The following is a 12,973-nucleotide window of genomic DNA, read 5'->3' as shown; positions in this document are numbered from 1 at the left end:
TATATGCGACGCAGTAAATATTCTCTGCAGACATATTCCTGGAGTTAGCGCGCCAAAACGAAGACTTTTGAATTTTACCGTTAAGCTGTAATTAGCAGAACCATATACACGCGCACCTATGGCGGTGGGCAACTTTGTATGGGGTTCTGATGATTATGGTTCCATTACAAATCAGGCTGAAGAGAAATAGACAGTCGGTAAGATTGTTAAATTTGAAACCGGTACCTGTTTAATAATGTTCCTTTTCGGTGATTTTAAATGTCTTGCCCGCTTACGTTTTGGTATCACGCTATATTTCATGTTGAGAACAAATTAGGTCTTTTTAGACACAAGATGTGATCTATTTCTAGCACATTAAATGTCCACGTTAGTGGTCAATGTCATATATATAAGAATAGTATAATATGAAGATGGAAAATACCAGGCCTTAATAGCACATCAAAACATTTGTTTCTGCACCAAACACCAGCTTCAAGATGCTGAGTTTAGATTTATATATGATTATATAAGATCATTCTTTAAAATTACTATGAAATTGAATATTTAATTATCTAGTAATTCTAAGGAGTTATCTTACATAATGATATATAAATGTAAACTCATCAAGTAAAGGCTGGTGCAGAAACAAATGTTGTCAGTGTGGCATTTTCCATTCTTCTGTGATATTACTCTTATATTAATCCTATACAATAGTGGTGTTCCACATGTTTCTCCAGCCTTGGGAAATATCCTGCTGTAGAGTGATGCATGGTATATGCTCTTAAATGTATGTTATGAGGTTATTACCTGAATTATACTATATATATATATGCGTGTGTATATGTGTGTGTATTTAAAATATATAATGTATGTATGGATGTGTAATGTCAATGTGCATACCCGTCAGAGTGTAAGTATCTTGAAAGAAAAGCTGAACATAAGAAGCATCAGTTGTGGTGTGCAAGAGAGACGACTGCGCTGGTTTGGACATGTGGTGAGAATGAATGAGGATAGCTGCGTGAAAAAGTGCCACACCCTAACAGTTGAGTGAACCCGTGGAAGAGGTAGGCCCAGGAAGACCTGGGCTGAGGTGGTGAGGCAAGACCTTCAAACATTGGGCCTCACCGAGGCGATGACTACTGACTGAGACCTTTGGAAATGTGCTGTGCGTGAGAAGACCCGGCAAGCCAAGTGAGATCGTTGCCAGTGTCCCTGGACTGGCTCTTGTGCGGGTGGCACATAAAAGACACCATTTCAAGCGCGGCCGTTTTCGTGCGGGTGACACGTAAAAGCACCCACTACACTCTCTGAGTGGTTGGCGTTAGGAAGGGCATCCAGCTGTAGAAACTCTGCCAAATTAGATTGGAGCCTGGTGTTGCCATCCGGTTTCACCAGTCCTCAATAAAATCGTCCAACCCATGCTAGCATGGAAAGCGGACGTTAAACGATGATGATGTATGTATGTATGTGTGTGTGTGCATGTTTGCATTGGTTATATTAGTTTGTTTATATCCCCATAACTTAACGGTTCAGTAAATAGCGACCGATAGAATTAACACTTGGCATAAACCTTTGAAGGCAGTGCCCCTGTCTAGCTGCAGTGCAAAGTAAAACAAACAAAAAAAAAGTGGAAAGTTACCAACCAACACTATCAGTTTGAAATACTTCCAATATTACTCTTAAAATAATCCATCTAGAACTCTCTCATAAGTTTTCTCTTCTTTTTAGAAAAAAAAAAAAAAACTGAATTTCCAAAGCTGTGCTCCAGCTTGGCCGCAGTCCATACTGTTATAAAAAAAATTTTCGCGTCGTCTGCACTGCAAGACAAAAATAACCCATATCAATAGGAATGTCCGATAACGAGGCTTACGTAAGTAAATATGATCGACTAGTTTGTTCTTTTTGTTTCGACTTAGTGCATCCCACGATTTAAAGAGAATGTATCATGTGAGAACGGATAGGTGTGTGCTCTTAATTACACCCTGGGTACTTTACGCAAAGAAAACAAAACGGGTTGTCCACTACTGATAAAGTAAGTGTTTAAAGCATATAAGAAAAAATGTAATCACTATAATTGTTCGTTTTGCTTTAATTTATGTGCTATTTTCTTTTCTTCTGCTTCTCTACTTCATTTATTTCCGTCTGTTTTAGCTTTCGCTACGATTTCCTTGGTATTCTAGGGTGTGTGTGTGTATGTTTTCCACAACAGAACACTGTTTCGTTCTTTAATATTGTCGGAGAACACGTTATCTATTTTTCGCTTGTAAGAACCCGTTGTCATCATTAAACGTTGTCACTAGCACTTAGTATTTTCATTCATTGTATCAGCCATGCGTACCCCCACCCCTTCCATCTCCAGGTGTGTGTGTGCATGCATTATATACAGCACGTAGTTTTGGGTGTATAACGAAGAAATACTAAATACAAAATCTGTGCGCATGTATGTTATGTAAGAATATATATTTATGTACATGCATTTGTATTATGCATAAATATCTATGTATATATACGATGATTGTTATATATGGATGCATCTACATCGTACATACATATATGTATGTGTTTGTATAATATACATGCACCGTATCATCAACCTCCCAATAATTGTTTAATTACCAATTATTGTGTCTATGTAAAAAAAAAAAATATTAGCTCGTTTGAGAAAGGCACTATTATCCCCTCCCTCTACATATACTTACTGAAACCTTTGTGTTAGGTGAAAAAAAATTATAATTATTTCGACCGAGATTAAATGTGAAATGCATTTTGTTCGTTGTTGTTCTGTAGTCCTATGGCAGCCCTGATCATGAACAAAAGCTTTCCAACCGTGATCAATATGTCATAATTTCTTTCTTTTATATCAGGCATAGTATCCTAAATTTCTATGAATTCTCTTATCCGAGGTGTATGCAAATTTTGTACTTTTAGGTTTTTGGATCAATTTACCTATGGGTCGTTTTATTAATTTTTTTTCTTTCTTTCGTCATAACTAGATAAATCGCTAAATATTAATACCAATAACATAACAGTCAATTTAAAAATTTATGATAAATATTCATCTTTCGCTTAAAACTAAATTGAAAAGAGAAATTGTTTACTAGTAAACAATTGCAATGGCTAATTGTATAAGGTAAATTTCAGGTTTTCAGATAAAAAAAAAATCAATATTGTGCCCAACAAAATCATCATTATTATTGTTTTGCTGTAGTGTTCTTTTAGGTTCATTTTCAGTTTGTCGAAAATGACTTGCAGGTGTTTGTTTCAAACCCACTTGTTAGCTGTATCGTTATGCAAATATGTCTCTTGGATAATGGAGTTTGCATAGTTAAACACAGACTAGAGAAATCATAACAAAGGCTTGAGTTGGTGAGTATAGTATATAAATAAAGTAAGAAAAATATTCTATCCTCAGTAATTTCTGTTTTATTTAAAAATCGAGCTAAAGCTTCTCTTTCTCTCTTCGCCATTCTATCTATCACAACTAATCATTCACTCCCTAATTATATTCCTCTCTCATCTCTGCATCCCTGCCGCTATCACTTGGCTCTTATGCTAACATTATAGACCGACCAACGAATGATATACACATAGACAGACGTGTGTGTATTACTCTCGAAGGAAAATAATGAAATCTAGAGAATGTTACAAAGAAAGCCTTGTAGATGTGGATGCTTAGCAGGGACATCCCATCCGTCTGTACACACACACACACATTCATTGTCAAAGATGCGCACAGTAGAATCGATTGCTTGATTCCTTTGTCTTATCGATGTATCCATGAATGGGTAAATTAGCTCTACTGTATTCTTTTTTAATAGTACCTTGGAATCTACGCTTTTCGCTACAAATGAACGAATATATTGTGTTGATTATAAAACTTAAGTTTTATACAGATAAATAAAATGTTAACAACTTGAAGCATTTAGCAAAGGTAGTGCTGGTTGCGCAACACGAACCATTGATGCCATTTTTTCAATATCAGCTATATTATGCAGCTACTGGCCACTCTTGTACGTGCGCACCAGACACACACACACACACGCGCGCACACGCACGCGCGCACACATGTACACACACACACGTAGATGTGCACTTGTAGATTTTTACCCCTTGTTTTTAATTCAGCGTGTTGAATAATTTCAAATAACATGCTTGCTGTTGCTGTTACAACTGTAGCAGCATGGTGCTGTCTGTCGTAAACAAACTCATTGATATACCATCTTAGATGACAGACTGGCTCCGTCAGTCAAAAGGTTTTTCTTTTTCGTTTGTTAATCGTAAAATCGAAGGTTGAATGAATTGCATGGAAGGTATACAGTTTCGTTAGTGATGCCTGTAAACTAGACAAGCTGTTTTGAAAAGGGAGATGTCTAAAATAACGCCCAACACTTTTTTTTTAATTATGAATCATCAACACGTAATATAATAATCGAAGACATTTTCATTTTATGTGTCGATTATGCATTCCATATGTGTATCTCCCATTTTCCCGTCATTTTCAATAGACGTGCTTTTTCTCTTACACACACACACACACAGTATTTAATAAATAGTAGATATACGCGATTTTTGTGGCCAATAAGGAAATAAAGAAGAATTATGTAGATATAATAGTTATATAAAAAGCATAAACAAATGTGAATACCCAATAGATATTACTCTTAAGTTTCCTTATAAATAATAAATAAACTTTTAATGTATTAGTCAGCTAACATTTCGAAAAGTAGATTTTCTATATACAGGTCGTAGGAAGTAGTGTACCCGCCCCACCCAACTCCACACTTTCTATAACAGAGAACCTCGACTGTCGAGCTGCACTGTCTTCATATGCTCTCTGTATGGATACCCCGTTGATGGATACCTTTGATAACGAAAATTTAAGGTATGTCACGCTTGTTCCTTGCTAGAAATAGCAACCAACTTACAGCTGAACAGCTTTAAAAAAAGTCGGATGGTTACGGATAGAATTCTTTTGATCATAGTTTTTCTATGTTCAGGGCTGATCTGGTAAAATACGAGCAAGCGAGGGAGCCCCTACACAGTCGCTGTAGTAGACAATTCCTCCCTTAAAAAACACCCTTAAAAATGAAAGGGCATTATTGGAGGATGTAGTCCCAGACTAACTTTGTCTGAAAAATATGAATTGGTCAGGAATAGAATGTTTTTGAGACCATAAGTCTGCTGAATCAGGGATGGCCTGGGACCAAAGCACAATCTAGAGAAACGTAAATAATACTTGTATTACTTCTGAATTTGTCACAGGCCAATCAAGTTGGCATTTTAACTGTGGGTGTTCTATGAGTGTTTATTGCACTTAATTACCTTCGCCTATCTCCATGGTATTTTGACAACTGTATAGTAGTCGTTATTTCTCTTTCGCCAGCTTCATCTCTCACCTGTTTACGAACATGTGGTGGCATCTTCTTTGATATAAATGTAGGTTTGTTTTAGCGACACATTTTACAAAAAGTTGTTGAAATATAAAATGCATGCACACGGTGCGAAATATATATGTTTAGGGTAAAAGTTACTTCCTTATTCCAGGTCTGTGATTCACTTTGACAACCTCGCCGTGTAACAGGACAGTTACCAATTGTAACCTTATTAACGTGCTATCTTTGAATTTGTCGTACTTTATTCTTTGGTTATTTATCTCCGATGAATCTTGCTGCTGTGTATTGAAATACTATTGTACAATCACATGGTATCAAATATCTCTCGTTGAATTACATAGTTGTTTAACACTATATCAGCTGTCAGATCAAGCAGACCTTTATGATCAGAGTAGTTCTAATCATAATTATTCCATTTTATTTATCTAAGACAACCTTATCCAATCAAGAAGTCTTTCCTGTCGGATGTGATTTGTGGTAGATATACCTATCGTTTTTAGCAAGTCGGCACAAAATGTAAACACTCAAGCTACGTATCCAACTATCTCTGTCATCATCAACACTATCTCTAAATATAGGTTTTATTACATAATATATTATTTCTAGAGGTGTGGTGATTGTGTTGATGGTTGACGGATGGAACTAGGTATGTTGTTTGATGTAGAGGCAGTACCCATTATCTTTGCAGGCTTTCTGAGACTGGCTATGTTGTTAATGTTCCATTTAAACTGTTGTAACAAGACGTGATCAAGGAGAAGATTCCAGAAAGTTGGTGCTCTGGAGAAGAAGAATTGGTCATAGTAGTTAATGCATGCTCTGAAGGGTTGGATACAACACAGGTGACGTGAAGTGGGAAAACAAATAAGTAAGGGCTAGCTGAGTTAAGGATGAACAGGACTCTGAAGAACAGAGGCTATTATAGTCGCAATAGAAAAGACAGAGTAGAGACAGTATGCCTGTGAGCCAGTGGCTGAATCGTGTTTCAGTTTGTTGTATATCAGCATTTGATTCCTTCATTGGACGACTTAACTTTTGGTGACATAAGGTACCGATAATGTATTTGTAATGAACCAACATAAGATTACTCAGTATTTTATTACGTCAGAAAAATATATAACTGATTGTGTCCTAGCATGACCACAGAGATAATTGCCATGATCATCATTGATTAATACTATATTGAGCAGAGATAATCACATTGGATAGAGATAATTACCATCACCATCATTGTTTAACATCCACTTTTCCATGCTTGCATAGAATTTGTTAAGGCAGATTTTTTTACAACCCGATGGTCTTGCTGTTGCCAATATAAATAATACACATGTGAGACATAAACATAGATTTAATTAGACCAACAATTGTAGAGAGACAAATAATGGACATAGCTCATTTATTTTCAGAAAGACCAATAACAGTATTTCATCTTTATTTCCAGAAGACTAATTTTGTTCCATTTCCTCTAATTCTCACTCGATCTCTATTTGTTTCAGTGCTTTTTTGCATTTCCTGCTTGTTTTGTTTCTGTGTCACATCTATTTGTATATATTTATTTACACAAAACAAATTCTATTTGATGTTCTAAATCTGTTTCCATTTCTAACAGTTTGTTGCCTAGCAAATCCAGAAACAAGAATTACTTTTGCATGCATGTCTGAGTTGGTTAATTCTCATTGATTTAAAGTATTTTGATGAAAATATTAGAACTTTTCAACTTTCTATGTATTTTTTAAAATTAAATAACCTTCTTACATGTATTTATTATATTATTCTTGCTCTTGTTAAACCTATTTTCGCACTTCAGTAGTTCTCCATTTCACTTTTACTCATTTCTTTTCTTCCTCTATTTCTATGTTGTTGTGCATACAATATGGTAATTGAAAGCAAAATAGATAGGTATGTGTGTATGTGCTTAATTTACAGAAAAAGAGTGAAGAGGAGTAAATTATGGATGCACAAGAAGTAGAGTGTTATCACAAACTAACAGTGAAGATTGATTTCATGTGTTAAAAGCTCTTTAGAAATAACTGATTGCATATATTATCTAGGTGAAGGTGGTGAGCTGGCAGAATCGTTAGCACACTGGGTAAAATGCTTAGTGATATTTCGTCCATCTTTATGTTCTGAGTTCAAATTCCGCCAAGGTCGACTTTCATGTTTTTGGGGTCAGTAAAATAAGTACTAGTTGAGCACTGGGATTAATGTAATTGACTTGCCCCCTTCCCCAAAATCTCAGGCCTTGTGGTACTACCCCACTCCAAAGACATTATTTCCTTTCACTAATGCAGCTTAAAGCATTAAGTTATGCATGCAAGTATAAGGGAAGAAATCACTGAAATAAGAGGTTTAAGTTGAAGTATTTATAAATCAGAACGTTTTTGAACTATACACTTATTTATGACTAATGTTGTGAACATACTGCTGTTGTTTCTGTTTTAGCTTCTTTTTTTAAAAATATTTGTGCGGGTGACACATAAAAGCACCCACTACACTCTCTGAGTGGTTGGCGCTAGGAAGGGCAACCAGCTGTAAAAACTCTGCCAAATTAGATTGGAGCCTGATGTTGCCATCTGGTTGCACCAGTCCTCAGTCAAATTGTCCAACCCATGCTAGCATGGAAAGCGGACGTTAAACGATGATGATGATGATGATGATATTTCTTCACTATAATCCACATCCATGCCCATGTAGATTATATTTTTTCCATGACAGGTTCTTCGTTTTTACATATTGGATGGCCTGCTAGGTAAATGGAGACAGCAACTTCAGAAGCTTCTGGGAAATCAGAAGGAAAAACATGGACCAATATCTTAGTGGAATCTTCTGCTTTGGATCAGCTGAAGGTGCCACTTCAGGGATCTTCTCGCCTAAAGGTATGTCACCTGTAGTTATTGTTGCTTGTTTTTCACAGTATTTTGATTATATGTGGGTATGTGTGTGTGGCAAGTGACCAAGTGAAGTGGATACCAGACAACTAATTGAAGTTAGAAGTTTGTATCTTGTTTATATCACCAGCCAGGCATTAAAATTGATTTAATTTGCTTGATATTGTATCTAGCAAAGACGTTTAACTCTTAAAAAAGCCAGTCTACTAGCTATATCAGTCAAGTACTAGGGTTGATTTAACTTGTGAGTACTGCTTTGTACCTGGCCGAAACTTTTAATTCCTAAAATGCCCGATCCACTTGTTAAGTAGTGGGGTTGATCTTTTGCTGTCCCTTGCTCTCTGTCTGTCTGTCTGTCTGTCTCTCTCTCTCTCACACACACACACATACATACAGACACAGAATCAACTGCACCGAGTTTTGAGAAGTATATAGAGGAGTTCACACAGTATTCATTTATTGGGACTACACGGGCATGGATGTGGATAACTGAGTTAGTGGGGTCTTGGCCAACCAGCTTAGAGACCAACAGTTTGTATTCTTACATGTACGTGTGTATGTGTGGTCTTCCTATGACCAAACTAACCTGTGTCCAACTGGCTACATCTGTAATTTTTATCACTATTGTCAGAATTGTTAAAGTATCAGATAAAATGCCTTTGCAGTGATTGCTCTAAGTTCAAATTCTGTCCAGAGCAACTTTGCTTTTCTAGGATTATTAAAATAAGTATCAGTTAACTACTGGGGTTGATAGAATCAACGATACCCATCCTATAAATTTGAAGCTTTGTGTTTATATGGGAAATGATTATTTTTAAATGGATTGACTTAAGGGGTAGTGGATTGGAAAAACCATGAGAACCTCAGAAAAAAAAAAAAACGCCTTGTGGCATTTATGTTCAGAGTTCAATTTCCACTGAGACCAACTTTGCTTTTTATCCCTCTGGGCATCATTGAAATAAAGTCCAGTCAAGTACTGAGGTTGATTTAATTAACTAACCCCTTCCTCGAATTTCTAACCTTGTCCTTTTGTTAGAAATTTAAAGGTGGTGGATTGGCTGAATTGTTAGGGCATCAGACAGAGTACCTTGTGGTATTTGCTCTGGTTCTTTACATTCCAAGTTCAAATCTGGTTAGGGTAAACTTTACCTTTACATCCCTCCAGGGTTGATAAAAGACAGTACCAGTCAAGTACTGGGGTCAATGGATTCAAGTAATTCCCTCCCCCATCAAAATTACTGGCTTTATGCCTAAATCAGAAACTATTGTTATTATTATGGGGGAGGAGGTAGGATCGTTTGGACATTGGACAAAATGCCTTGCAATATTTAGCTTGTATTCTGAATTCAAATCCTGTCTTTTATCCATCCAGGGTTGATTAAGTAAGTGCTAGCCAAGTCCTGGGATTGATATAATTAACTGTTTCCTCCTCGTGGTACCAATGTTAGAAATTATTACCTCCGCCTTAGTGAAGGCAGAGGTATTGTTTTCAGTCGTGTTTGTTAGTTTGTTTATAATAGACTAGATATCTTCAGAATTGCTGGATGGATTCGGATGAAACTTTCAGGGATGTTTGGTCTCATGACTGGCACGAACTGATTAGATTTTGGGATTGATCCAATACCAGACAAGAATTCTGGATTATTTTTCCTGTTTTTTTACTTAATTTTTGAGAGCAGTCAGGTTCATAGAAACTGCTATCCCAGAGTCACAATATGTGACTCAACAAAGCTTTCACTTTTGTGTGGGATATTTATTGCCTACATTGATGGGTGGCACTGAGCAAATCTACTATCATGATGGAAGGGGTCAAAAAACATAGAGAGCTACTCCACCTTGTGATGAGACATTAACTCCTGCATTTGGAGACAGAGTACAGCAACACCAGTGTTTACACTAAATTGTCATCTCTCTTGCACTTTCCATCTGATATACCCTGTATTTTTCTCCACTATTAAGACTTTGTAGCTAATTTTTAAAAAAATCATTATTTTCTCTATTTTAGTATACCTGTATCTCAGTATCTCGAAGATATGTTGCTCTTGGCAGCAACACAGGTGGTGTCTATGTATTCGGCAGGCAGAATTTCAACAACTTACGTGTAGTATTTGCAGACATGGTAAGTTTGGTTTTTCAGTTTCTTCTTCTTTATTCATCATTTTCCTTACAATTTGCATTCATTTTATTTATCATTATCTGTCTATATTTATTTATTTTTCTTTATGAACATTGGCCATTTTTACACTTATTGTTGTTTCTCTGTTTTTTATATTTTCATTTTTGACATAGTTTATAAGGGTCTCTATTATATATATTGTTTTCAATGTTATCTTGCATTACATAATTAATGATAATCATCATCAACAGCAGCACTATTATCATTATATATTATCATTATATTAGCATCCTTTTCATTATCATCATCATCATTGTTCTCATTATCATCATCATCTGTATCACCAGTTAGTAAACCTTTAGTTTTTATGCTATGAAACTGCCTATTTTAAAGTGTTCACTCTCATATTAAACTTTCCATCATAATTTTATATAAGAACATTTTGTTAAGATATGTTCCAATCACCGTTGACATCATCATCATAAGTTGGCTTTTCCATCTCCTGTCTAGAGCTGTATTGCTCTCTCAACTGTTTTATAGAACCTTGCACTCTACTGAGCCAGTGCTTGTTTCCAGTTTCTAGTTTATATGGTGTTAAGCAAATGAGGTGTCTATCAACTATAATATTTCCTCTGGGAGAAACTGATCACAACATTGCAAGTCAATAAAATATTCATAAATGTTTATAATATTACTGCTTCTTAGAGGATGAGGCTATACAAGTTATAATGACACTGAAAGATCACAGAGTAATTCTAGAGCTGTGTTCTATCATGGCTGCAGGGTAGAAAATCCAAGTTTTACACATGTGCCAGTGAAAGCTATAGTCCTGTGTCTATTTACAGCTTAGACATTTGAGGGTTAAGTATCTTATCCAAGGATACAACAAATCGCTAGTTGTTTGATACCTTACTGATTCAACCATCTAAACTATCAGTAAAGATGTAAAGCAGTAGAAATATGTAAATGCCTCCAAACATTTTAAGAATTTATAAAAAACAAATTCTTGCCTATGGTTTCACTGAGCAGATATGAGATGAATTTTGACCTAGATTAGACATCAGTTTTATCCCGAACATTTTTATAAGATCTGGTATCTATTTCTAACTACTTGGTGAATAATTAAGCCCTAGAGTGTGAAGCATACTGTAATGAAAAGAATACTATTCATGAATTTGAACTCATGAACTTATAACTTTCCTGCTTAGCTACTTTGCTTTTGCATATAATTCAGCATCTGTAGTAGGATTTTCATCTGTAGTCCCTTGGCATAGTTGTGTAGTTAACAAATTTTGTGTGTGTACATACATACATGTACACACGTACAACTCGTATATCTCATGACTGTTACATTACACAACTCGTGAGTGTTACATTACAACATTCAGAGCAGAACACCAAGTTCACAATACCTTCCACATATTTTTTAGAAACATTGCACTGTTTTAAGGATTACGTAGATGCCTTGCCAGAACAAACATTTCTTAAAATTGGAATAGAAGTTTGTGCCACTGGTTGGTGGCTAGTTGATAGTATATTCACAAACTAAGTATATTCACAAACTAAGTATATTTTACATCTTCTTGTCTTAAGATTTGGGATAATTGGTTGAAGTTAAAACCATTAATGTTTAACCTTTTAGCATTTAAACTGACCATGTTCAGCCCAAATATCAAACCTGTTTTATGTTCAAATAGGCCAGATCCAGCCTCTCTTTCCTACCCTACACTGACATTCTAAAACTACAGCCATGTCATCAAAATCTCACAGCTACAAGATTATGCCCATTTAATTCAAGACAATGTGATTAAATAGTCATTACATTAGATAGAGTAATCTGAATGCTAAAGGATTAATTAACTATATTTTAATCATCACTAAGCAATGATGATTAAAATCTAACTATGGACACTTAACAAGTTCAGTACATTGAAGCATAGTGAGACAATTGCTTAGACAACTGCAGAAAAAGGATGTCTTGGGAGAGAAATTCTTATGGACAATGTGTTTGAAAAATACATTACTGGGTTATAAATGATGTCATTAAATAGGATGTGGGTCTGTGTTGTTATGCTTCATCAGCTATGAACACAAAATCTGTCATTCATAGCCCACTAAGAACTGCTGTTCTTATATTTAAACAGCAAATAATAAATTTGCTGATGTGTGTAAAGCTTTGTCGTCAAGCTGGAATTAATTAAGTAGAGGTACATTAAGCAGAAATGGTTGTAATATAGGTGGGTACAATTATATTTAACATGTTTTTGTTCACTCAACTGTAAAAAGACTTCCACTGAAAAAAAAATCTGTCTAGGGGCAGGTATGAGATATTTTGGCACAGCTTTATTTGGTGCTGCCTACTTGGCATTGCCAATTCAATGCTGACTTATTTGACATCAGATAGTAGAGTGTTTCTCTCATTCTCTTCCTCCTCCCCTTCATCTCGCTCACTGTTTTTGTGTGTGCATACTTCTCTTTATGTGTATGATGAGGCAGAAAGTGTTTTTGTCAATCATGTTCAATTAATGAATTGTAATCGCTCTCTCTCTCTCTCTCTCTCTCTCTCTCTCTCTCTCTCTCTCTCTCTCTCTCTCTCTCTC

At 35.7% G+C, this 12,973-nt stretch overlaps 1 protein-coding gene across 3 annotated transcripts in view; it reads left to right on the top strand.

Annotated features, from left to right (window-relative positions):
• The window catches only part of LOC106879723 (uncharacterized), a 120,308-nt gene that overhangs the window by 20,670 nt on the left and 86,665 nt on the right, over positions 1–12,973 (top strand). Inside the window, exons 1-3 of one of the 3 annotated variants that reach the window (XM_014929403.2) lie at positions 1,897–2,011; positions 8,085–8,245; positions 10,263–10,376. In XM_014929403.2, coding sequence (XP_014784889.1) covers positions 8,123–8,245; positions 10,263–10,376 — 237 coding nt within the window. In that variant the 5' untranslated portion in view covers positions 1,897–2,011; positions 8,085–8,122. Of the gene's footprint in view, positions 1–1,896; positions 2,012–4,762; positions 4,862–8,084; positions 8,246–10,262; positions 10,377–12,973 lie in introns of those variants that run through there. The other 2 variants (XM_014929404.2, XM_052967826.1) reach the window with 2 other exon arrangements.

This window comes from Octopus bimaculoides, chromosome 5 (assembly GCF_001194135.2).
Source record: "Octopus bimaculoides isolate UCB-OBI-ISO-001 chromosome 5, ASM119413v2, whole genome shotgun sequence".
Taxonomy (NCBI): Eukaryota; Metazoa; Mollusca; class Cephalopoda; order Octopoda; family Octopodidae; genus Octopus; species Octopus bimaculoides.
Note: the sequence above shows the minus strand (reverse complement) of the source record. Positions and strands in the feature narration are given on the sequence as shown.